We start from the raw sequence: 26565 nt of genomic DNA on the forward strand, positions 1-26565 counted from the left end.
AAACGATATCTAGTGCCACCTCATTGGGAGAACCTCTCTCACCAGTGACAGATTACTCCAGTCACCTCACCTGCAGCTGCCATCTGTTCCAGCCTATGGAGGGAGTCACTGGAGAGCCTGGGTGCAAGAGCTCACCTTTTTACAGTGATTGTCAGTGTTCGCAGCACCTCAATGCTGTCAAACACTGAGAAACGAGCTGTCAAATATTGTGCGTGGTCCCTTTAAGAAAACCAGTAGATGACGCGTCATCAAATGACATCATTTGACCAGCTTCCTCTTAATTGGCCGGCAAGCCCGCAGGGTGGGCTTAACAAGTTCAAGCAACGTAAAATCACGTCCATGGGCCGGATGCAGTTGGAGACTGGAAGCCAGAAACCACCTGACCCGCTCCCAACCCGCATCCAATGACAAAATCGCAGCCCAACTCTCTTGCAACTGTCGGAGGCGGAACCAGACCATTTGCAACCTTGATGTTGTATTTGACCCAGAGATGAGTTTCCGACCACATATCCGCTCCATCACCAAGGCCTTCTACTTCCACTTCCGTAACATTGCCCGACTTTGCGCCTGCTTCAGCTCATCTGCTGCTGAAACTCTCCTCTATACCTTTGTTACCTCTAGATTGACTATGCCAATGCGCTCCTGGCCGGCCTCCCATAAACTTGAGCTCATCCAAAACTCTGCTGCCCTTATCCTAACATGCACCAAGTCCCGTTCACCCATTATCTCTGTGCTTGCTGACCTACATTGGCTCCTGGAACGACTCCATTTTAAAATTTTCAACCTTAGTTTCAAATCCCTCCATGCCTTGCTACTCCCAATCTCTAACCTCCTCCAGCCCTACAACCCTTCGAGAACTATGCACTCCTCCAAATCTGGCCTTTTGTGCACCCCGATTTTAATCGCTCCACCATTGGTGGCTGTGCCTTCATCCGCCTGGGCCCCAAGCTCTGGAATTCCCTCCCTCAACCTCTCCGCCTCTCTTTCCTCCTTTAAGATGCTTCTTAAAACCTACCTCTTTGACCAAGTTTTTGGTCATCTGTCCTAATTGAGTAGTTTGGGCTTATACTCTCTGGAGTTTAGAAGAATGAGAGGTGATCTCATTGAAACACAGATTCTGAAAGGGATTGACAGTAGATGTTGAGAGGTTGTTTCCTCGGGCTGGAGAGTCTAGAACTAGGGGGCATAGTCTCAGGATAAGGGGTCATCCATTTAAGACTGAGGTGAGGAGGATTTTCTTCACTCAGAGTTGTGAATCTTTGGAATTCTCTATCCCAAAGGCCTGTGGAAGCTGAGTCATTGAGTATATTCAAGGCTGAGATAGATTTTTGGACTCTAGGGGAATCAAGGGATATGGGGATTGGGCGGGAAAATGGAGTTGAGGTCGAAGATCAGCCATGATCTTATTGAATGGCGGAGCAGGCTCAAAGGGCCCTATGGTCTACTCCTGCTCCTAATTCTTATGTTCTTACATTCGAATATCTCTATGTGGCTCGGTGTTGTTAAGAATAAAAGAAATGCAGCTGATGTAACCACTTAGAATGCATTAGAAAATAAGGACCAACTCCAAGAAATTCCTCATTTCAGTTTTCTCCTCAGGAGTATACAGAGAACAGCTGGGAAGCATTTGGAACACAAGTATACAGCCAAAGTAGCAAATATAAACATAAACATAACATATGCATAAGATAAAGCATCAGATTCTTGCAGTTCTTGAAGGGGGTATTAAATCAATGACCGGAGTTAAGGGGAGACTTGCAAGGAGTACCCCAATGTGAAGTCCTGCCGGTAGATAGGCCCAATTTGACGAGGAACCAGGCACACTTGCCATCATCACTTTCCGATAAAAACTTAGCATTACAAACGACAAGTACCACTATCATAGTCACAGTTCTGTCGGATACAAGAAAAAAAACGAAGCCCATATGTTTCACACTGGAGCACAACCTCTAAGTGACTGGCTGAATCAGATATCTGCATATAATGAAAAGGATAGGGGAGAGGGCAAGAGTGACAGCTAGATAATTTCCCAAATCTGTTATCAGGATGGAGAACCTCACTATTGGTTCACAATTTGCCAAGGAAAATCAAGGACATGGAGGAATTCTCTAATTGTTTCAACAAGCGTTCTTACTCCCCAGCAGAAATCATCTTCTCCAGGGATTCCTACCTAAAAAGCAATAGTCTGAGGAGACTCTGCCCACTTTTGTGTGCTCCACGAGATGATAGTTCAAGCATATCATCCCCTGCAGACTTGCATCAAATTGCGATAATCCAATGGGAATAAAACAATGAGTATCTTTAGGGATTTCCTGGGGAGATGGGACCAGTACAAAGTGCTACTGATCAGAAAGGAGTGGAATAATAGTATTCAAATTATTTTCCACTTTGAGAAAAGATGACTTGACAAGTAGGGATCCACACCTGACTATCTACTGTACATTAATACATAATTTACATCCCCTTGAAAGAAAGACTTGCAGTTATAGAGCGCCTTTTATGACCTCAGGACGTCCCAAAGCGCTTTACAGCCAATTAAGTACTTTTGAAATGTGGTCACTGTTGTAATGTCGGAAACACGGCAGCCAATTATGCACAGCAAGCTCCCACAAACAGCAGTGTGATAATGACCAGATAATCTATTTTTTTTTTGTTATGTTGATTGAGGAATAAATATTGGTCAGGATACAGGGGATAACTCCCCTGCTCTTCTTTGAAATAGTGTCATGGGATCTTTTACGTCCACCTGAGAGAGCAGATGAGGCCTCGGTTAAACGTCTCATCCGAAAGATGGCATCTCAGACACTGCAGCGTTTTCTCAGCACTGCACTGGAGTGTCAGCCTAGACTTGTGCTCAAGTCTCTGGAGCGAGGCTTGAACCCACAACCTTCTGACTCAGAGGCGAGAGTGCTACCCACTGAGCCACAGCTGACACACACACCATATTCTATGAGGGTAGAAATTTTGCATCAGTTTTGACACATGATGGTGGAAGTAGCATGTAGGTATACTAGAGGATGATTTGGAATAATTGTTAGGCAATAGCTTTGGTCCTGAAAAACATAGAGCTCATGCTGGATAAGCCAGCTGGCCCTGATGGCATGCACTTTTGGCTGCTGAAAGTCAGAGGAGACAACCGAGACAGTGACCACAATTTTTCCAATCATCCTCAAATATACAAATTGTTCCATGAAACTAAAGATTAGCCAATGTAACATCTTTGTTTAAAATGGGAGAGAATGACAGACTAACTGGTCTATAGTTAACCAGTTTGTCAGTTGTGGGCAAACTCTTACAATCCCAATTTGATATAAAATTAGTGAGCATTTAGAAATTCATGTGTTAATCAAGGACAGATTTGTTAAAGATTGTTTGGCAAATGTGACTTTTTTTTAAGTGACTAAGTAAGGGAAAGACAGCAGTTTTACTGCATATGGATTTTAAGACGGCATTCAATAAGATGTCTCCAGAGGGCTGTTAATAGAATGTAGACATTATGGTTTAAGAAGAAATGCAGTAGCATGGATAGAAAGTTGGTTGATGGACAGGAATCAGAGAGTAATCAGACTGGACAAGGGCTGGAAGTGCTGTACCCCAGAGGCCACTGCTAGGACTTGAATATAGGGAGCACAACTTGAAATTTGTTGATGAAACAAAAGTAGGGGGTTTGGCAAACAGTGGCAAGGATGTCAAAGATCTTGGATAGGCACACAGGCTAGCAGAACAGGCAGACAGGTGATAGATGCAATTTAATGTGGATAAGCATGAAGTAATACACAGAGGGGAGAAACAAGAAATTGAAGCGTACAGTGAAAAGATGCTGAAGGGTGTCGATGAATGGAGATCTCAAAGTTCAAATATGCAATTCCTTGAAAGTGAGTGTGTTGATATACAATTCCCTAAAAAGCCCAACAGTATTTTGGGTTTTAGAAATGGGGACAAAAAATTAGAGTAAATTAGTACTGATAAATTTGTACAAGGCATTGGTTAGGCTACAGTTAGAGTACTGCAGCAGTTTTAGGCATCCCATTACAGAAAGGATATTAAAGCTGAGAGAGCGTGCAGTGTAGGTTCACCAGGATGATGCCAGGGATGGTTTATAAAATGAAGGATTTTGATATGGTGAATAGGGAAAGACCATATTCCCTGGTTGAAAAGCCAGTGACAAGGAATCATCAACTTAAAATTCTCACCAGAAGTAAGGTTGGGAGAAATTTTTTACACATGGTTTTCAGACCATGGAATGCTTTGTAGAAGGAGTAGTTGAGGCAGACACCATTGCATCTTTTAAAAGGGAAAATTGGATAAATATTTGAAACTCAGTAATGATATCCAGTATTGATCAAATCTTATGTAGGTCCAGCCCTTGTACTGGTAAATTTTACGAGCACCACTACTGTAGTCAGCATAAAATATGAATGCCAGCGGAAAAATTTTAGTTATAATAGTTTATTAATTGAAAATGTCAGCGTCTTTCCAATTAGTCTACAATTTACTTCATGGTCAAGATTGGTCCATATGACCTGGCAATTCAATAACAAGTGCTGGGTGCCCCAGAATGCAAGAAAAGCTCAAGACAAATTTCAGTCAGACAGAAATCTGAAGATGGATCCACCAAACAGATTGAAACAATGCAGAATCACTTGGCTATGTTGGCTGTGCAACAAACAGGAGAGATGCAGTGCTAGATGGCCAGACAATTATTTAGGAACATGACTTTACCCAAGGATGCTGAACAATTTTAATTCATTGCCAGATTCTCTGACATGCCAGAGAAAAATGGTTTGTTGAGACTCTTGCAAATTCTTCACTGAGTTCTTGAAAAAAAACAATGGTCTTGACATGATCGATTAATTGACACATGAAGCTGCTGGTAAATGAAAATCATGACTATTTAAGAATTTTGCTACAAAATAAATGTTTGCATATTATTGCAATGAAATACAAACCGAGTTCAATGGATGTAATCCCAAGAGACCACACATCTACTTTTCCATCATATTGTCCCTCATCCATAGCAAGGATCACTTCTGGGGCCATCCTGTTAAACATATACATTTAGTTATTAAGAAATATCATTCTGTATGGCTCAAATATATTTACTGGTACAGTGTGAAAATTTCAGAACTAAATCCTAACTAAAGGAATACCATACTATTTCACAAATCAACAAGTTAAGTCAATCAAGGCAATTTGATACTCAAAATAGCTGACAGAAAAAGCACATCAGGATTGTTGTGATCAACTATACGTGGTGTATGTACCTTTAAGAGAGAACTACTTTTACAGCTCCTGTATACTGTAGTACTGGCAGTGACCACACCGGTATATAAGCCTTGAGCATGCCTCTGTACCCCCAGTCTTGAGACTACCCTACTCCAGTAAATACCTGTTGATTGTTAAGTTACAGCATCCGTGTGGTTATTGAAAAACATCATACTCTCAGAATCACGGATCGAACATATACCTTTCCCTGTTGCTAGAGACAGTTACTTAAAGCAGCCGATGGGGAAAGTACATCAGGATTGCTCTGTTCAATTGTAACATTCCGTACTGTTACTTGCTCAAGATCCCATCTAACTCAACCCAGACCTGTGATTGAACCTGGAACCTTCCTGGTCTGTAGGTCTTGGCTATAAGGAGAGCCTGTATGTCCAATAATGAACTCCTATATTAATACTTGTTTTGCTAGAGTTACAATACAAGCATGTGGCATATGTACATTTTAAGGGTGACTGAGCCAAAAGTCTAAAGCTTTGCTGATATTTCTCTTATGCTTCTCACTTAAATGTTATTTATAATTCACTTACCAGTAAGGCGTCCCTACAAAGGAGTTAGCGGGGGATATTATAGAGGCAGATCCAAAATCAGCTAGTTTGACTTGTCCTGGCTCAGTTAGTAAAATGTTTCCTGCCTTAATGTCTCTGTAAAAAAAAAAAAATTAAGATCGTGAAATTCCCTACATTCGTGATTATTTCAAAAGGCTTATTTTTTATTTTAAAGTTGATAAGTGTCAGCTTTGGCTCAAGTCAGAAGATTCAAGTTCAAGCCTCACTCCAGCGACTTGAGCACATAATGTTAGGCTGACATTTTAGTTCAGTTCTAAAGGAATGCTGTCTTTTGATTGAGATGTTAAACAGAGGACACATCTGCCCTCACAGGTAGACATAAAAGATCCCATGGCACTACTTGAAGAAAAGCAAGGGCATTCTCTCAGTATCTTGGTCAAAATTTAGCTATCAACCAACACCACTGAATCAGATTATCTGGTCATTTATCCCATTGCTGTTTATGGGACACTTATCTGCAAATTGGCTGCCGAAGTTGCCTGCATTACAACAGTGGCTGTGACACATGTTTGGGCATTCTGATGACGTGAAAGATGCTATATAAATGCAAGTTCTTGTATTCTCCAGAAAATCTCATGATACGCTAAAATGGCAAAAGCTTGCTGAAATCAAGAATCACACCCAGAATATTTTTGAACTTTGAAGATCATTGAATTTGAGAAGCATTTTCTTGAAAAATAGTGTCAGTGGGTTCTTTACAATTATATAAAACTACAAAAGTAATATAAATGACAAAACTCAGATCATTTTGATTGGGATGTGGAAGGAAGGAAAGAACAAGGAAGATTACAAGTTTAAAAACAGGTTACCTAGTTGTATATCCAAAAATACAGCACACTCAGGAAGCTGGACATTAAACTGCTGAAGCTCTGCTTTAGAACTTCAAGCTCTGATTTCTTTCTCTGAAACTCACCCCAATTTAAAAAAAACTTTCCACTGTGTAATTTAAATCTATTGCTCGGAGTGCTCAGGGTTCCTATTTCTGATTCCTAACTAGGGACCATTCTTGGAAAATGCACACAAATTAGCACTGGATATGGATCAAACTTGGCTGAATAAAAAAAGTAATATTTTAGGTTAACTAAAATGTAATTTTGTTTTACTGATTACATTTACAGCTTGTCCACTCCTATCTTCATCAAAAAATAGATTAACATAAGAACATAAGAAATAGGAGCAGGAGTAGGCCAATCGGCCCCTCGAGCCTGCTCCACCATTCAATAAGATCATGGCTGATCTGATCCTAACCTCAAATCTTCTATCACTCTCCATCCCACCCGAACCCATGTGATCTCCCGGGAGAGGCGAAAAACCAGATAAAAAACCCAATGGCCAATTTGGGAGAAAAAATCTGGGAAATTCCTCTCCGACCCATCTAGGCGATCGAAACTCTTCCAGGAGATCACTCTGTCCCTATATTTTCTACAGTACTTACCTTCTGTAAAGGCGATCTCCACCCCAGCCAGGAACAGGAATAAAACCATCTCCTGAAATCTAACAGAATTAGAACACAAGTAGGAACAGATCCAGGCTACACGGCCCCTGGGCCCGCTCCACTACCCACAGGGCCATGACCATTCCGAACCTAGACTCATGTCCAATTTCCTGCCCGCTCCCCGTAACCCTTAATTCCCTTTACTTCTAGGAAACTATCTATTTCTGTTTTAAATTTATTTAATGATGTAGCTTCCACAGCTTTCTGGGGCAGCAAATTCCACAAACCTACCACCCTCTGAGTGAAGAAGTTTCTCCTTATCTCAGTTTTGAAAGAGCAGCCCCTTATTTTAAAATTATGCCCCCTAGTTCTAGTTTCACCCATCATTGGGAACATCCTCACCGCATCCACCTGATCAAGCCCCTTCACAATCTTATATGTTTCAATAAGATCGCCTCTCATTCTTCTGAACTCCAATGAGTAGAGTCCCAATCTACTCAACCTCTCCTCATATGACCACCCCCTCATTCCCGGGATTAACCGAGTGAACCTTCTTTGTACTGACTCGAGAGCAAGTATGTCTTTTCTTAAGTATGGACACCAAAACTGTACGCAGTATTCCAGGTGCGGTCTCACCAATACCTTGTATAACTGCAGCAATACCTCCCTGTTTTTATATTCTATCCCCCTAGCAATAAAAGCCAACATTCCATTGGCCTTCTTGATTCCAGCAGTTGAGAACATGAATCGGAACCATCTATCCCTCACTTGTTAAATTCTGCACATAGAGATGCAGTGACACTGTGGTTTCTCAACTGGCAAAATATTTAGTACATGAACATTGCCACCACCCCCTCCCATGACTCTCTGGATAAATACATCACCTGTGACGATGAGCTAGACAGACCAAGAAAAGCAAAATTCAATCCTTGGCTTGTACCGACCTGCCTAGTTTCTGCCACGGGTACAGAAAGGATATCACAGCTGTACTGAGTGCCTCTTTACCAGAAGGGAAACAGGGAAGTGGGGTAGAGGAAACAAAAACAAAAACTATTCCTGCTCACTTAACAATTCTTGCTGGAAATACAAAGTGATTGGGTCCAGCTGCAATACATCTGTGGTGGAATAGTTTGCCAACACTCATTGTCTAGGTTGACACATTATGGATGGTACTTGGGCAAGGTACCGGAACTATTACCGAAAAAAACACACCTCCACCATGAATGAGTACCTTCAGCAAGGCCGGGGAGGGGGGGGGGGGGGGGGGAATAAGAGGGATAGAAAAAAATAAATCAGCATTTGCATTGACTACAGTGCAATTAAAAACAGGGTGAACAGTCATTGTAAAATGTATAGACTAAAACTGGCACCAAGATGCACAATGACTGTATTCCTTGTTCAGCCTTCAATTTCAGCAATGGCAGCATGAACAGAAATTGCAAAAAAGGTAAATTTTAATTCTTTTACCCCAAGAATTTCTGATCTTCCCTTGATATACAAAGAGGTGGTGGGAGAAATCCAACACTTTAACTAAGCCATTGGTACAACTACAGACTTTTTTTTTTTAAATAAACAGTTAGCATGTGTAATTATACTAGTGGATTTTGTGTGGCATTGCTCATGGTATCAAAAAACATGCAATTATAAAACAATAGGCGTATTGCCTCTGAGCCCCTCATGTAGAGTGACTGAATAAGTCAAACTGAATATATATTGTATTGTAATCTGGGATTTTTACCAGCATATTGGACATCTAATTCCTTTACCTATGTACTCAATTTTTATCTACCTTTTATAAAGACCAAGATGCACAAGATGATAGGTAAGATGCACCAGGTTGGAGGTAAGTGCCAGGATGAGGCAGGTAAAGGCTGTCCAGAAAGGGATGGAAGACACAGAAGTGACAAAAAAGGGCATGGGCCCAGGAGGATTTGGGTTATACTGTTGTGTGGAAGCAGGGTATGAGTATACATTTAGTCAACAAATTTGGAAAAGAATTTTCCAAGAGCATGTCCAAATATATTGAAGTTAGTGGAGCAGGTATAAGTTTTGTGTCTTCATACGTCACATATGAAGCAACTTCATCACCAACGTGCCGACATTTCAGGTTATTGGTACTAACAGGTCTTGGTTTTTTCCTTTAGGATTTATCCACCAATGAGGAAACAATGCTCGACTATTCCAATGCTCTCCTGGCTAGCCTTCCATCTTCCACCCTCTAAACTTCAGCTCATCTAAAGCTTTCTGCCCGGATCCTGACTCGCACCAAGTCCCATTTACCCATCGCCCATGTTCTCACTGACCTGCATTGTCTCCCGGTACAGAAAGGCGGCAAATTTAAAATTATCATTCTTGTGTTCAAATCCCTCCATGGCCTCGCCCCTCCCTATCGCCCTATAACCCTCCGAAAACTCTGCGTTCCTCCAATTCTGGCTTCATGCAAAGCAGATTTCCTTCGCCCCTCTATTGGCTGCTGTGGCTTCAGTTGTCTATGTCCCAAGCTCTGGAATTCCCTCCCCAAGTCTCTCCGCCTCACTCTCCTCTTTTAAGACGCTCCTTAAAACCTACCTTTTCCCGGTCTTAATGTCTCATGTGGCTTGTGTCAAATTTTGTCTGGTAATGTTCTTAGTAAGGCTTCCTAACCTAATGTCTGATAATGCTCCTGTATAGCACCTCGGGATGTTTTAGTACGTTAAAGGTGTTATATAAACGCAAGCTGCTGTTGTTTCCAAACTTTCTGGCCCACATAAAGGCAAAACAGCGAATAAAAATATATACGCACAAATAGGACTAAGTTGCCTGCGTTCAGAGGGCTAAACTGCAAGTTCCTGGGAATCGCATGTGGGCCCACAGGCTGCAATTTGGACATCCTCACTTTAAGGCAACAAGTTATACTTGCTGTTAAGGAAACACTGGCTAAGGCAAGAGTTTAGCAGTGCTTCAAACTGTAGTTCACAACTTAGGCCTTGTCTTTTTTTTTAAAGTATCATTTGTAAAGCCAATCAGGAGATTGGAAATTCTGGCTCCTGTGTTAAATGAATGCTTGGGTTTCTTTTTTCTGAAGTTAGACAAAGTAAAATGCACACTACACACTGTCTGTGTTACAGTGAAACTTGCAGTTAAATTAGTTGACATGTTTTATATATATGTATCAAACAATATATTATTCTGCAGGTAATGGGAGCCATGTTATAAAGTCTAATTGTTTTAAGTAAATAGAACCCAAGATTATTCAGAGTTTAATTGCGCTTTTCCCAGGGAATTTCATAAATTGGACTGTGTTCATCAGTTTTAGGATCCAATTCCGAAGCACAGCATTTTAAGATGGTTTTGCATCTGTAACAAAAGTGCACATGTGCAGATGTTTAGCATTACCTCACTGCATTTGTACTCCATGCTCCTACTGATAAAACTTGGGATGCTTTTTTCTTTAAAAACCTTACTGACTTTTCTCTCACTTCTAAAGATTTGTCCATCTGAACCCTCAAGTCTCCGCTTCTCTAAAAAGTTTTGCCATTCAGTAAATGTTTAGCCTCTTAATTTTTCCTCCCAAAATGCATCACTTCACATCTATCTGCCTATCTCAACACTGACCTCAGACACCATTGATTATACGGTCAGTCTGAAAAAACATGTTTTTTTTAATGACTTTTCAATCCTTGGACCAACTTCTTATCCACGTTGTCACATTCCCTTTAATATAATGTGCTTAATTTTAATCAACAAGCCTCCTATGCAGCACTGTTACAAATGTGCCACAGATACCTTCTCGGGTTCAGTAGCATCGGTGATCTGAGCATCTTTCTTTTATGCAAGTTGACTCTCACTGCTTTATATCTGCTTTTCCAACAGCAGAACCCCCTTGTAACTTGAACCAAATGGGTCTTTCTTCAATCTTTCCATAGTCAGACTGATTTAATACTAGATTTAAGGCTGGCGTCAAATCATTAAGCTTTATTCCACAGTATGGTGAACATGCAAAGCAATAATTATGATCAAATTCTTTTAATTCCTTCATTACAATTCATCTGTGTATAATGTTAATTGCACTTAATTATCATGATGGTATACTGTTAAAAAGATAGGGATATACTGGAATTGTAGAATCATCAAATCTTGGTGATTCGGTAGTCACCTAAACTCCATTACCTTGTAACTACTCACCGCTATTGTCGAAGATAAACTTTTAAAATGTTCTACAATTTCTAAATCAACTACTTACTTTTGAATAGAAATAGATTGGCTGAACCAAGCATTCATAGGTCTGCTGCCCATATCCTAACTAGCACCAAGTCTGGCTCCCAGCCTGGCAACGAAACGATTTTAAAATTCTTAGCCTTGTTTTCAAATCCCTCCATGGCCTCGCCCCTCCTTAAGCCCGACAACCCACAGAGATTACTGCGCTCCTCCAATTTGTTAAAATTAATTTATGGGATGTGGGCGTCGCTGGCAAAGCCAGCATTTCTTGCCCATCCCTAATTGCCCTCGGGAAGGTGGTGGTGAGCCGCCTTCTTGAACCACTGCAGTCCGCGTGGTGAAGATACTCCCACAGTGCTGTTAGGTAGGGAGTACCAGGATTTAGATCCAGCGACGAAGGATCGGCGATATACTTCCATGTCAGGATGGTGAGAGACTTGGAGGGGAACTTGGAGGTGGTGGTGTTCCCATGCACCTGCTGCCCTTGTCATTCTAGGTGGAAGAGGTCGCGGATTTGGGAGGTGCTGCCGAAGAAGCCTTGGCGAGTTACTGCAGTGCATCTTGTAGATGGCACACATCGCAGCCACGGTTCGCCGGTGGTGGAGGGAGTGAATGGTGGATGGGGTGTCAAACAAGCGGGTTGCTTTGTCCTGGATGGCATCAAGCTTCTTGTGTTGTTGGAGCTGTACTCATCCAGACAAGTGGAGAGTATTCCATCACACTCCTTACTTGTGCCTTGTAGATGGTGGAAAGGCTTTGGGGAGTCAGGAGATGAGACACTCGCTGCAGAGTACCTAGTCTCTAACCTGTTCTCATTACCACAGTATTTGTGTGGCTGGTCCAGTTAAGTTTCTGGTCAATGGTGAACCCCAGGATATTGATGGTGGGGGATTCGGTGATGGAAATGCCACTGAATATCAAGGGGCAGTGGTTAGACACTCGCTTGTTGGAGACAAGTTATTGCCTGGCACTTGGGTGGCACGAATGTTACCTGCCACTTATCAGCCCAAGCCTGAACGTCGTCCAGGTTTTGTTGCATGCGGGCATGGACTGCTTCATTATCTGAGGAGTTGTGAATGGTACTGAACACTGCAGTCATCAGCGAACATCCCCATTTCTGACCTTCTGTTGGAGTGAAGGTCATTGATTAAGCAGCTGAAGATGGTTGGGCCTAGGACACTGCCCTGAGAAACTCCTGCAACAATGTCCTGGGGCTGTGATGATTGACCTTCAATCACCACAACCATCTTCCTTTGTGCTAGGTATGACTCCAGCCAGTGGAGAGTTTTTTGCCCCGATTCCAGTATTACTAAGGCTCCTTGATGCCACTCAGTCAAATGCTGCCTTGATGTCAAGGGCAGTCACTCGCACCTCACCTCTAGAATTCAGCTCCTTTGTCCATGTTTGGACCAAGTCTGTAATGAGGTCTGGAGCAGAGTGGCCCTGCCGGAACCCAAACTGGGCAACAGTGAGCAGGTTATTGTTGAGTAAGTGCCGCTTGATAGCACGGTTAATGATGCCTTCCATCACTTTGCTGATGATTGAGAGAAGACTGATGGGGTGGTAATTGGCTGGATTGGATTTGTCCTGCTTTTTGTGGATGGGACATACCTGGGCAGTTTTCCATTGTCGGATAGATGCCGGTGTTGTAGCTGTACTGGAACAGCTTGGCTAGAGGCGCGGCTAGTTTTGGAGCACAAGTCTTCAGCATAACAGCTGGGATGTTGTTGGGGCCCATAGCATTTGCTGTATCCAGTGCGCTCAGACGTTTCTTGATATCACATGAATCTAATTGCCTGAATACTGGCTTCTGTGATGGTGGGGACCTCAGGAGGAGACCGATATGGATCATCCACTCGGCACTTCTGTCTGAAAATGCTTCAGCCTCGTCTTTTGCACGCACGTGCTGCACTCCACCATTATTGAGGATGGGCATATTCATGGAGCCTCCTCCTCCCACTAGTTGTTTAATAGTCCACCACCATTCGCGACTGGATGTGGCAGGACTGCAGAGCTCTGATCTGATCCGTTGATTGTGGGATCGCTTAGCCCTGTCCATAGCATGCTGCTTCTGCTTTTTAGCATGCATGTAGTCCTGTGTTGCAGTTTCTCTAGGTTGCCACCTCATTTTTAGGTACGTCTGGTGCTGCTCCTGGCATGCTCTTCTACACTCTTTATTGAGCCAGGGTCGGTCCCCTGGCTTGATGGTGATGGTAGAGTGAGGGATGTGCTGGGCTATGAGGTTACAGATTGTGGTGGAATACAATTCTGCTGCTGCTGATGGCCCACAGCGCCTCATGGATGCCCAGTTTTGAGCTGCTAGATCTGTTCTGAATCTATCCCATTTAGCACATGGTAGTGCCACAGCACAATGGAGGGTGTCCTCAGTGTGAAGACGGGACTTCGTCTCCATAATGACTGTGTGGTGGTCAGTGCTACCAATACTGTCATAGACAGATGCATCAGCAACAGGTAGATTGGTGAGGACGAGTTCAAGTATGTTTTTCCCTCGTGTTGGTTCTCTCATCACCTGTCGCAGGCCCAGACTGGCAGCTATGTCCTTCAGGACTCGGCCAGCTCGGTCAGTAGTGGTGCTACCGAGCCGCTCTTGGTGATGGACATTGAAGTCCCCCACCCAGAGTACATTCTGTGCCCTTGTTACTCTCAGTGCTTCGTCCAAGTGGTGTTCAACATGGAGGAGTACTGATTCAGCAGCTGAAGGAAGACGGCAGGTGGTAATCAGCAGGAGGTTTCCTTGCCCATGCTTGGCCTGAAGCCATGAGACTTCATGGGGTCCGGAGTCAATGTTGAGGACACCCAGGGCCGCTCCTTCCCGACTGTATACCACAGTGCTGCCACCCCTGGCCTCTTGTACATCCCTGAAATTAATTGTTCTGCAATCGGTGGCCGTGCCCTCTGCTCGCTAGGCCCCAAGCTCTGGAACTCCCTCCCTAAACCTCTCTCTCCTCCTTTAAGACGCTCCTTAAAAACCTTAACTCCGTGACTCTCTGTCCCAATATCTCCTTATGTGGCTCAGTGTCAAATTTTGTTTGATAACGCTCCTGCAAGCGCCTTGGGAAGAGATACTCAAGTAAAATTACAATTTATATTATATTAGCTCACCTGTGTATCAAATTATGAGAATGCAGGTAGGTCAGCCCGTGCAAGGCACCATGGGTAATGGCAGCAATCTCCACTTCCTGAAGTGGTTTTTTGTGAACTATGGGAGGAAATAAAATTTGGAAAATCAATTTCTAGACATCTGGACCACACTTTCCTTGTACACATCAAAATACTAGGGAAAAAAGCCAGTCACAAAATTCCAGCAGGAACAGAACATTAAACAAGACTTTGAAAGCTGGTATTCATTTTTCTTTAAAGCATTCAAAATATTAAAAATGGATATGAAACGGACACTAAAATATTCCAACAGAATAGCATCCCTCTAAGGTGCCGCGTACTTCAATTGAAAAGTCGCGCAGAGAACTGGACAGCAGCTGGAGCGTGGGAGGCGCCCAATACTCAATGGCCCCGGGAACCCAGACAGCCATTTGTGAGTCTTGTGACCTCAGAGCCGATCCCAATTGTAGCTCTTGAAGTGTGTTCCGATGATTGATGGGTTGCTGTGTAATGCCGGGAGGGGTTTGGTTTTCTCCCTTGAACTATGACCTTTCAACTGGACAGCAGGAAAATCTCCCGCTCTGATTATTTGCCTCGGCAGTCTTCTGTGCCTGCTCGTGATACACTGAAGTTGCGCATACGCAGTAACCAGTTGGGCCACGCTTTTGTGCGGAGGGCAGGGGATCTGTTGGTGGCCAGGGAGCGGGGGGGGGGGGGGGGGGCGAGGGGAAGCGCGAAGAGGAAGCGACTTTGGAACAACACAGGTGAAAGCGCAGCACGTGCACAATGGCTGCTGGAAGGAGGCTAAAGCAAACAAGTTTTAGGCCACCGGTGAAACAAGAGAATTTTTTTTTTTTTTTTTTTTTAAATTTGGGACATTTTTTAAACCGGAAAAAAATACGGGAAAGTGATGTTGGATGTCCCGCGGTAAGTTCCAGTTCAATTTTGCCAGGTGTTGTCCCCTTTCTGAAAGAGTCCATCAGGGTTATTTAAATCTTGAGAGAGGGGGAAAAGTTTGTGCCCCTGTTTGTACCTCAGAGTCTGAGAGAGACAGAGGGAACAGCAACAGGAAAAAAGGAAGCAACTTCTCCAAAACTGATCCCAACCCATCGCCAAGGCTGGGATAACCTCACCGCCTTCTTAGGAAGTTTAACCACTATTCACTTTCTTATTTGAGCTCCGTTTGGAATTAGCATTTTTTTTTGTTGTATGGTTAATGGCAGCGTTGGAGAGAAAGAGAAACTTGGAGCAACATCTTCCGTCAAAGCTGCAGGGACTTAAAATAATTAAGATTTTTAATGAACTTTTCACAAACATATGGAGTAGTGTTAAAAACACTTTGCCCCCCCACCCCAAGTTTCAAATATAATTTTGAAAGAAACCAGAACAAAAATCTATATTCCCCTCAGCTAAAAAAGTTTCAACCAGTTCTTGAAGTCCAAATGCTTTTAAAGAGGGTCTGAAATGCTTAAAACATTTTAAAATTAAAATCTCAATATTTGATTTTGAACGATCGACTGAAGTGAGTAGCTTTACACAAACATACAATCATGCTGTGGGGGGGGGGGGGGTGGGGGGCGGGGAGAAGAGAAAGAAGGCGGGGAGGATTTGCAGGAGTTACTTTTTATTGACTTAAAAAAAAACTAATGTAAGCGGTTTAGGAAGATAACTAAAAAAGGGGAAAAACACAAACCATTCTTTTCTGTCTGTCGTTCTATAGTCCTTACAAGTCCCAGGAATAATGTAAATATAGATTTCCTCTTAAATGTTTAGTGGAGTGTTCATAGAAACAAGAGTTATGTAATGATGTATAAAAATTGCAGGAAGCTACTTAGAGAAAGACACAAAATACTTTGATTAAACTGATAATGTACAATTTCAATTTGGTATGTTTGAAATAAGAGATTAAAAATTGAGTACAATGAAGTTTGTTTCCCACTATTTAATTGGGAAGTACCTAAAATAATTCAACACTGTGATAAGAGCAGGGATCAATATTGTGGAGAATGTTTGAAAGAAAAACATTAGAGGCGACATTTGTAAATTAGCATCATTACGTCAACATATTAGTAAACATTTCCAAGTCAGTCCGATTGGTTCTACTGTCCAGGAAGAATGAAGGTGAATGTTTATTTCCGTTAAATCATAGCTTTTCCTGCTTTTTGTTTTTAATTCGGTGTATGTGTTTTTCTGCACTTGTGAATAAGTGCTGCATTTCTGACATGTTACATGGGTGGGGGTGTGCTGGGTCAAGACGACAACGTTTATTAATGGAAGTGATTGAAGTTGGAAATACGGAAACCTGTTTTTGTTCAATTCTTTTTAATACTGTGAACTAAAGAGCTATAGCACTTCAATATTTGTTGGTTGTCTTGTGATTAATATTCTAATTACTTATGTGGACGTACAGCACGTCAGCGCCATAGGAAAGCCACTGCTTGTGCAGCCATTGCTATAGTGACGTGAGGGATGGGCTAATAAGTTGAAAACTTTAAAATTAATACATATTGCACAAATAGAAGCCTCTTTCAGCTCACCTTGGGCTTTTGGATTGTGTGTCAATGCATAACCGTGTAATTGAGTGACGTTTCTGAAGTGTTAATGCATTATTACGCAGTTCTTTTGTATCCTATCATTTCTGACAAGCAATTTTTAAAAAAATAAACAGAGTTTGTACATGACCAACTAAAAGCTTTTAATTAATTCTACCGTAAACAAACTTGCAGAATGGGCATGTAAATGACAAACAAATTTCAATATAGAGAAGTGTGAGGTGGTGCATTTTGGTAGGAGGAATAAGGAGGCGACCAACTCCTTAGAAAAGAGAGTCTAAATGGTGTAGAGGAGATCTAGGGGCATAGATTCACAAATCATTAAAAGTAGCAACGCAGGTTAAAAAAGCCGTAAAAGTGCAAATAAAGCACAGGGGTTCATTTCTAGAGGAATAGAATTCAAAAGCAGACAAGTTATGTTAAACTTGTGTCAAACCTTTTCTGATTGTCTCATGATTTGAGATGGTGGGGTGGCAATATGGCATTACCGTATATATGCTTTTAAGTGCTTGCAGTCGTCAGTGTTGTTTTAAAATTTGCTCATGGATGAAAAGGTCGTGCTCAAAGGAGTTCGTGGCCCACTCAACAGGAAATTTTTTTTTTTTTTTTTTTGAAAAAGAGGGAACATTGATAGCAACTGAAACAATGTTTTAAATTCCCTTCCATGCTAATGTTACTTAAAATAAAGCATTACTTTAAGTAAAAGGATTGCCAATATACACAAGCAGGCACAACTCAATTAAATTTAAATTGAATAAATCTATAATTTAAATTTGTGTTAGCTTTTTTCTTCCAGTAAACTTTTAACTCATGGTGAAGCAAGTGCTCTGAAATAGAACACTTTTGTACTTCAGGCATTGAATGTCAGCATCAAGTACTTCCTGGTCAGGCAACGTATAGATGGAACTGAGAGCAGGCCTAAAACGTTTTTAAAAAATATATAAAGCAGTCTATGAAAATGCTCCTCTGCTTCCTGGAAACCTGTTGCATAGTGGCACAGACTCTGAACAAACTGTCAGCCCACTTGGTTGTTGCAAAGGGGTTCTAAACGAAGGGAAAGTTAGATATAATGTTGGAGGAAGAAAATCGCAAGCATTATACAGAAACAAGAGTAGGCCATTTAGCCCATCGAGGCGACTTCATCAATTTGATAGCCTTAACTGCTTTTAATTCCAATTCCCAATCCTTTCTCCATGTCCCTTAATGCTCTTCCTTCCCAAGTACACATCTCTCTCTTAAGCATCTCAACTGATCCTGCATTTATGGTCTTCTGGGGCAGTGCATTCCACAGTCCCATAACCTTTTGTGCAAGGTAGTATTTTTCTGGATTCATGTAACTGGTTTAGTTTGAATTGTGTCCTTGTTCTAACTTATCCTATTAGAGGAACAGTTGTTCCTCATCTACCTTGTCAATTCCCTTCATGGTTTTGAACAGCTCAAATAGATCACTCCTCATTTTCAGGGAATATAACCAGAGTTTACAGAGCCTTTTACCATAGCTCAGTCTCCTCTTCCCCAGTATCATTCTGGTGAATGAGTGTTGGACTTCAAGGCCAGTATATTTCTTCCTAAGGTTGGGCAGTCAAAAGTGAATATTCTAAATAACATTTGAATAGCATTCCAGCAATGAATCCCAACAACTTTAGTCTTTTTGAACACTTCTTGTAACTGCAAGCCAGAATTTAATGGCTTACATACCAGGACATTCAAATTCCTTTGTTTATTTACTAAATATCAGTTCTATTATACATTCCACAAGCATATAAACAAAATCAAAATGGCCCAGATTTTGCAGCAGAAATAATGGTACGGCTAGCAGCGTTCAGTTATTCAGGAGTAAATCAGGCAGCAACTTCTGTCATTCGCACATGTGCAGATAAACATGGAAATCAGGAAGTCGCTGTCCAATTTGCCCTGCTCCTCCACAAGCTTCACTACAACAGTATGTTGCCGAGAGATTTAGCATTCAAACACACGAAGTGTGTGAAGTTGTGGTACTTAGCCACTAGATACCCACTAAACACGGCAGAAAAGTTAGGGCTTGTCCATTCAAGTGTAAGTGAATTTTTAATGGCGTGCTAAGTCTTAATTGCTACCAATTACTTTTTTGGCAGTGAAAATTTACTTTTTAAAAAGTGTGGAGTCTCATTCCTTAAGATTTTAATTATCATTAGAGTTTGTAAAAATTAAAACAACGTTTTTTGAACTTTTTCTTTGTCCTTTTTATCTCTCTTATCTTTCTTTCCCTCTATTTCACTTCTGTACATGATTTTGCGTTGAATTAAATATTTTAACTTCAACTTCCTGGTTTAGACGCTGTCTCAGTAAGGTTCTTCAATCTGATTGGTTGAAGAGACACGCTGTTGCTTGTCCTACTCCTAAAAGGTCACAGGTTCCTTGTAGAGGATGCTGCACTGTTTCAGACTCCCAATGACTGCAAGTTGCCACACAAAAGCCCATGAAAAGTCTGTGGGCAGCTGCAAGCTGTTTATTAGCCACTGACACCAAAATCCAGGCCATTAAAATTTTTCCTAGTGAAGTGTGAAAAAAGGAAAAGCAGTTTACATGCAAAATAAACATACTACAGGGGCATTCACATTTTCACTTTCTCGCTCTCCAGAATGAGGGGAAACATGGCTGTAATGTAATGGGAGCACATTTGGGTAAACATTTTAAACTTAAATGGCTCTCCTTTTTGTAATGCACATTCACCTCCTGTTCACAGAGCAGCAACAGCAGCGGTTTTGGAGAGACTCCCAAACCAGACTACCCAAACTTCGCACACGAGGAATTTATGTGGGAAAAGCGCCTTTCATGACCTCTGGACGTCCGAAATTTCCAGCCAATTAAGTACAATGGTGTCTGCACTTCAAAAGTAATGTAGGAAACACAGGAGCCAATTTGCGCACAGCAAGGTCCCACATGCTATAATGACCAGACAATCTGTATTTAGGCGCTGGTCGAAGGATAGATATTGGCCAGGACACAGGAGAATTCCCTGCTCTTCTCTGAAATAGTGCCATAGGATCTTTTACATCCACCGGACAGGGAAGATGGGGCCTTGCTTGGAAGTCTCATACGAATGACAGCATCTACCTCAGTATTGCAATGGAGTGTCAGCCTAGATTTTGTGCTCAAGACCCTGGAGTGGGAGATGAACCCACAATCGTCTGATTCAGAAGCGAGTGTTACACTGAGCCACAGCTGACACTTAAAGCAAGACGATTTTTCAAAAGGAATAAAAGGAAGACGCACAACAAACATGTGGTTTATTTCCCCCAATTTTCTTCCTTCCCGAAAGCATCTTTATTAGGGCATGGTCACCCTCAGCCTCTTCATTCAAAAGACCATTCTTTACACGAGTTTTTAGAACAGTGTTGACAATCAGACTGTTGAGGACATCAGAACCAGGCCTATTCCTGTCCCCACCCAGGTCTACAAACATCCACTTTCAGTTGGGAATGCTGTACATCACAATCAAAAGCAGAATGCAGACTGATTTTCCTTTTTTAATCCAAGGGCACTGTGGCCAGTTGTAACCCCTCCCCACATTTGCATAAATTATACCAGCTGACCCACCAGATTGGAAACAGAATATTGGATATTTCTGATGTGTGGCTCATGGGCAGACTGGCTCAGATGTAAACCAGACAGCCCATATATGTACTAAAAAAAAGTCCTGCTTTACATCCCGATTATTCTTGTAGGCAAAACTATAGGGTCCTGTGAAAAATGTGCATATTTTACATAAAAGTACAAATATAACCATGTTTAGCAATTGCGATGTACTGTATTTGAAAATCTGATTTTGTACTTAAGACCCAAGTTTGCAATGCTTACATGATGGCTGATGAAATCTTCAGTTTAATTTCATGAGAGAAACTCACCTTCCAGTAAGTCAGAAGTTGATCCTAGGCAGTATTCCATAACCATCTGAAATTACACCACGTACTTAATTAAGGATTACTTGAACATGGAAGACATCACAAGTATTAAGGTAAAAACTAGATTATTTAAAAAGGAATGGGGTAAATGTTTTAAAAAGGAAAAACACAAGAGTTGCATCAAGTGTACAGCCCAGAAACAGGCCATTTGTTCCAACAGGTCATTTGTTCCAACAGGTCTATGCCAGTGTTTATGCTCCACATTAGCCTCCTCCCACTCTACTTCATCTAACCCCATCAGCATATTCTTCCATTCCTTTCTCCCTCATGTGCTTATCTGGCTTCCCCTTAAATGCAGCTATACTATTCGCCTCAACTACACCTTGTGGTAGCGCATTCCACATTCTAGCCACTCTGAATAAAGACGTTTCTCCCGAATTCACTATTGGATTTATTAATGACTACCTTATATTTATGACCTCTTGTTTTGGACTCCCCAAAAGTGGAAACATTTTCTCTTCATCTACCCCATCAAACCCTTTCATTATCTTAAAGACCTATCAGGTCACCCCTCAGCATTCTCTTTTCTCGAGAAAAGAGCCCCAGCCTCTTCAGCCTTTCCTGATAAGTATATTCTCCAGTTCTGGTATCATCTCGTTTCTGCACCTTGTCCAATGTATATACCCTGTATATCCTTTTTATAACATGGAGACCAGAACAGTGCACAGTACTCCAAGTGTTGTCTAACCAAGGTTCACTACAAGTTTAATGTAACTTCTCTGCTTTTCAATTCTATCACTCTAGAAATGAACCCCAGTGCTTGGTTTCCTTTTTTTTTAATAAATGGTCTTATTAACCTGCATCGCTAGTAGTGTTTTGTGTATCTTGATACAGGAAAAGGGCAGGTAAATAATATTAAAGTACATCGCTCCAGTTGAAGCCCAAATGGCCTCCATCAATGCTATGAATTCAGAATCAGACTTTTGATCTTTCACTTCAAAAGCACAACCACATCAAAGTGGCAAATATAGCTATTACTGAAACATGAAGCATCGCCAACATAGTCTTTACAACCTATGACACTGGAGCCACATTCTATAAATCCCCAACAATCAAACACATTTTAACTTCTGACTAAAATTAATTAAAAACAGATCTGAGAATGCGAAAAATAATTTCCTTGAATTTTAATAAGCCAGACGGTGCAATTTTGTTTGTATGACAGGAACCTTTAGTATTTTAAATTATAGGACAAAGAATATTTTTAAATTAACCCAACTTTTCTTCAGAATCAAGACCATTAGGAAAAAATAAATAACTAGGATGCACTTAAAAGGCTCAAAGTAGAAAAGGCAAATTCACCCGGTCCAGATGGGATGCATCCTTGGTTAGAGGGAATTAAGGGTGGAAATTGCGGCGGCTGTGGCCACAATCTTCCAAACCTCCTTGGATATGGGGGTGGTGCCAGACGACTGGAGGATTGCAAATGTGACACCCCTGTTTAAAAAAGGGAGAGCAATAAACCCGGCAACTACAGGCCAGTCAGCCGAAGGTTAGTGGTGGGGAAACTTTCAGACAATAATCCGGGACAAAATTAATTGGCATTTGGACAAGTATGGGTTAATAAATGAAAGTCAACAAGGATTTGTTAAAAGGCAAATCGTGTTCGACTAACTTGATTGAGTTCTTTGATGAAGGAGCAGAGATGGTTGTGCGATTGATGTGTATATGGACTTTCAAAAGTCATTTGACAAAGTACCACATAATAGACTTGTTATTAAAATTAAAGCCCATGAGATTAAAGGGACAGTGGCAACATGGATACAAATTTGGCTAAGGGACAGAAAGCAGAGAGTAGTGGTGAACGGTTGTTTTTCAGACTGGAGGGAAGTATACAGTGATGTCCCCCAGGGGGCAGTAGCAGGACCATTGCTCTTTCTGATTTATATTAATATAAATAACGTGGATTTTGGTATGCAGGGCATAACTTCAATGTTTGCAGCTGATACGAAATACGGAAATGTAGTAAACAACGAGGGGGGTAGTAACAGACTTCAGGAGGACATAGACAGACTGGGCAGATACACGGTAGATGAAATTTAATGCAGAGAAGTGTGAAGTGATACAATTTGATAAGAAGAATGAGGAGAGGCTCGATGAACTAAATAGTACAATTTAATAGGGAGTGCAGGAACAGAGACACCTGGGGGTGTATGTACACAAATCTTTGAAGGTGGCAGGAAAAGTTGAGAAGGTTGTTAAAAAAGCAGGGATCTTTTGCTTTATGAATAGAGGAACAGAGTACAAAGGCAAGGAGGTAATGCTAAACCTTTATAAAACACTGGTTAAGCCTCAGCTGGAGTACGATGTTCAATTCTAGGCACCAGAGGGTGCAGAGATTTACTAGAATGGTACCAGGGATGAGGGACTTGAGAAGCTGGGGTTGCTCTCTCTAGAGCAGAGGAGGTCAAGAGGAGATGTGATCGGAGGTGTTCAAAATCATGAATGGTTTCGATAGAGTTAATTAGGAGCAACTGTTTCCAGTGGCAGAAGGGTCAGTAACCAGAGGAGACAGGTTTAAGATGATTTGCAAAAGATCCAAAGGCGACATGAGGAAACTTTTTTTTTTTATAAACACAGTGAGTTGTTGTGATCTGGAAAGCAATGCCTGAAAGGGCAGTGGAAGCAGATTCAAAAGTAACATTCAAAAGAGAATTGGATAAATACTTGAAGGGAAAAGATTTACCCCAGCACTGAACATCAAGCTATCGTTTCCCACACCGTCACTGCCCTCATCTCCTCTGGAGAACTTTTACTCCCACCTCCGAGTTCCAACCTCAGTCCCCCAACCCAGCACAGCCTACCTCCTTCCCAAGATCCACAAACAGGACTGCCTTGGTAGAGACACTGTTTCAGCCTGTTCGTGCCCCACAAACTTATTTCTTCCTATCTTGACTATTTTTTCTCCTCTTGTCCAGTCTCTTCTGATGTCCTCCACCACTTCAACAGTTTCCTGGCCCTAACTGCCTCTTTTTCACCATGAACATCCAGTCCCTCTACACCTCCAAAACAGCCTACAGGCACTCCACCACTTCTTTCACCGGAGGCCCAACCAGTCCCCATCCACCACCACCCTCCTTCACCTGGCTAAACACGTCCTTATATTAAACAACTTCTTCTTTGACTCCACTCACTTCCTCCTGATTGGAGACATCAGCGACGGCGGAGCATAAAACAGTGGGGGAAACAGCGCCGACCTGATTGGAGACACCAGTGGCAACCAAATCGTCAACGATTTCCAAAAAGAAACGAAGAGTGACGTCACAGGGCAGCAGGTCGGCGATTGGTTGGTGAGTACTGTATTAAGGTTTTTTTCTCTCTAACCTAGGGCAGTGGTTTAAACTAGGAGCGGGAAACTAGATCATACTGTATTAAATTTATAGCTTAACTAGTTAAACTATTTAATATAACTATAAATAATCGTTGAATAAAGACTTTAACGAATTAAATAAATAAAGTAAGGCTAGTCTACGATATGGCAGGGCAGGTTGTGCGTCCGGACTGCAGTATGTGCGAGACTGTCCCGAGCAAACACGTCTGCAAGAGATGTCTCCATCTCGAATCATTGAGTTGGAGTGCAAGTTGGAGGCACTCCGACACACAAGGGAGGGAGAAGAATTTCTGGACAATTTTATCCAGAATACAGTTACACCCCAGAGGAAAGCACAGGTTCAGGAATGGGAGGGTGTGCCTGTTAGGGAGAGGGGTAGAGGGGATTTAGGAGAGGTTGAGAAGGAGGTCCCGCAGACACTGGTCCCGTCCAACAGGTACGAAATACTCACTACCTGTGAGGACAAGGAGAAAGACTGCAGGGAGGACAGCCACAATGCAGACCAAGTCACTGTGGCTCAGAAGGCTGTCCAAAGTGGGCAGGGGGGGGGGGGGGGGGGGGAGGAAGCAGAATAGAAATGTGGTAGTAATAGGGGACTCTATAATTTGGGGGATAGATAGCGTCCTCTGCAGCGAAGAACAAGATTCCCAAAGGGTGTGTTGCCTACCCAGTACCAGGGTAAGGGATATCTCCATAACAGACTAATGAATAAGGTCAGAGAATGCAGAGTCAGGGGACAAGTAGCAGAATGGACTGCCAGCTGGCTTCAAGACAGAAAGCGGAGAGTGGGAGTAAAGGGTAGCTATTCACAATGGCAGAAGGTGGATAGTGGTGTTCCACAAGGATCGGTGCTGGGATCACTGCTGATCACAATTTACATTAATGATTCAGACTTTGGAATCAAAAACACAGGTTTCTAAATTTGCAGATGATCCCAAATGTTTTTTTTTGGGGGGGGGGGTGGGGGCGCGAAGAGAGAGAGAGAGAGGAAAAAAAAGATAGTCAATACTGAGGAGGGCTGCAACAAATTACAGGAGGACATTAATAAACTTGCAGAATGGGCAAATGAAGTTCAACACAACTAAATGTGAGGTATTACATTTTGGTAGGAAGAATGGGGAGGTCACGTCACTTGGAGGGTGCGAGTCTAGGTGGGGTAGGGAAACAGAGGGACCTCGGAGTATAGATACACAAATCACAAAGTTGCGACACAGGTTAGCAAGGCCATTTAAAAAGCAAACCAAGCACTGGGGTTTATTTCTAGAGGGATGGAATTGAAAAGTAGAGAAGTTATGCTAAACCTGTATCGAACCTTGGTTAGACCACACTTGGAGTACTGCACGCAGTTCTGGTCGCCATATTATTAAAAGGATATAGAGAGAGGCACTGGAGAGGGTGCAGAGAAGATTTACAAGGATGATACCAGAAATGTGAGGGTATACATATCAGGAAAGGATGAACAGGCTGGGTCTCTATTCTCTTGAAAAAAGGCTGAGGGGTGACCTAATAGAGGTCTTTAAAATTATGAAATATTTTAATAGATTAGACAGAATGTTTCCACTTGTGGGGAAAGAGCATAACTAGAGGCCATCAATATAAGATAGTCACCAAGAAATCCAATAGGGAATTCAGAATTAACTTCTTACCCAAAGAGTGGCGAGAATGTGGAACTCGCTACCACAGGGAATGGTTGAAGCGAATAGTATAGATGCATTTAAGGGGAGGCTGGACAAGCATGAAGGAGAAGGGAATAAATACAGGATTACACTGATAGATTTAGATGAGGAAAGATGGGAGGAGGCTCGAGTGGAGCATAAACACCGGCATGGACTAGATGGGCCGAATGGCCTGTTTCTGTGCCGTATATCCTATGTAAAATGTGTAGCTATGGGAACCTGTATGGGTCCTAGCTATGTCTGCCTTTGTGAGATACATGGAACATTCTTTGTTCCAGTTCTACTCAGGTCACCTTCCTCACCTCTTTTTCCAGTACATTGATGACTGTATTGGTGCCTCTTCCTGCTCTCGCCCCAAACAAGAAAATGTCATTAATTTTGCTTCAAATTTCCATCCCTCCCTCGCCTTAACATGGTGCATCTCCAACTCGTCCCTTCCTCAACCTCTGTCTCCATTTTTG

General features: G+C 42.1%; 1 protein-coding gene across 6 annotated transcripts in view; it reads right to left on the reverse strand.

Annotated features, from left to right (window-relative positions):
- The window catches only part of taok3a (TAO kinase 3a), a 171807-nt gene that overhangs the window by 67268 nt on the left and 77974 nt on the right, over window positions 1–26565 (reverse strand). For 5 of the 6 annotated variants that reach the window (XM_085961790.1, XM_085961788.1, XM_085961791.1 and 2 more), the window contains exons 6-9: window positions 21041–21086; window positions 14605–14701; window positions 5811–5924; window positions 4950–5041 (exon numbers count right to left, since the gene is read on the reverse strand). In XM_085961790.1, coding sequence (XP_085817916.1) covers window positions 4950–5041; window positions 5811–5924; window positions 14605–14701; window positions 21041–21086 — 349 coding nt within the window. The remainder of the gene's footprint in view (window positions 1–4949; window positions 5042–5810; window positions 5925–14604; window positions 14702–21040; window positions 21087–26565) is intronic. The other variant, XM_085961792.1, reaches the window with a different exon arrangement.

Source organism: Somniosus microcephalus, chromosome 19 (assembly GCF_052327205.1).
Source record: "Somniosus microcephalus isolate GS21.2 chromosome 19, FLI_Smic_1.0, whole genome shotgun sequence".
Taxonomy (NCBI): domain Eukaryota; kingdom Metazoa; phylum Chordata; class Chondrichthyes; order Squaliformes; family Somniosidae; genus Somniosus; species Somniosus microcephalus.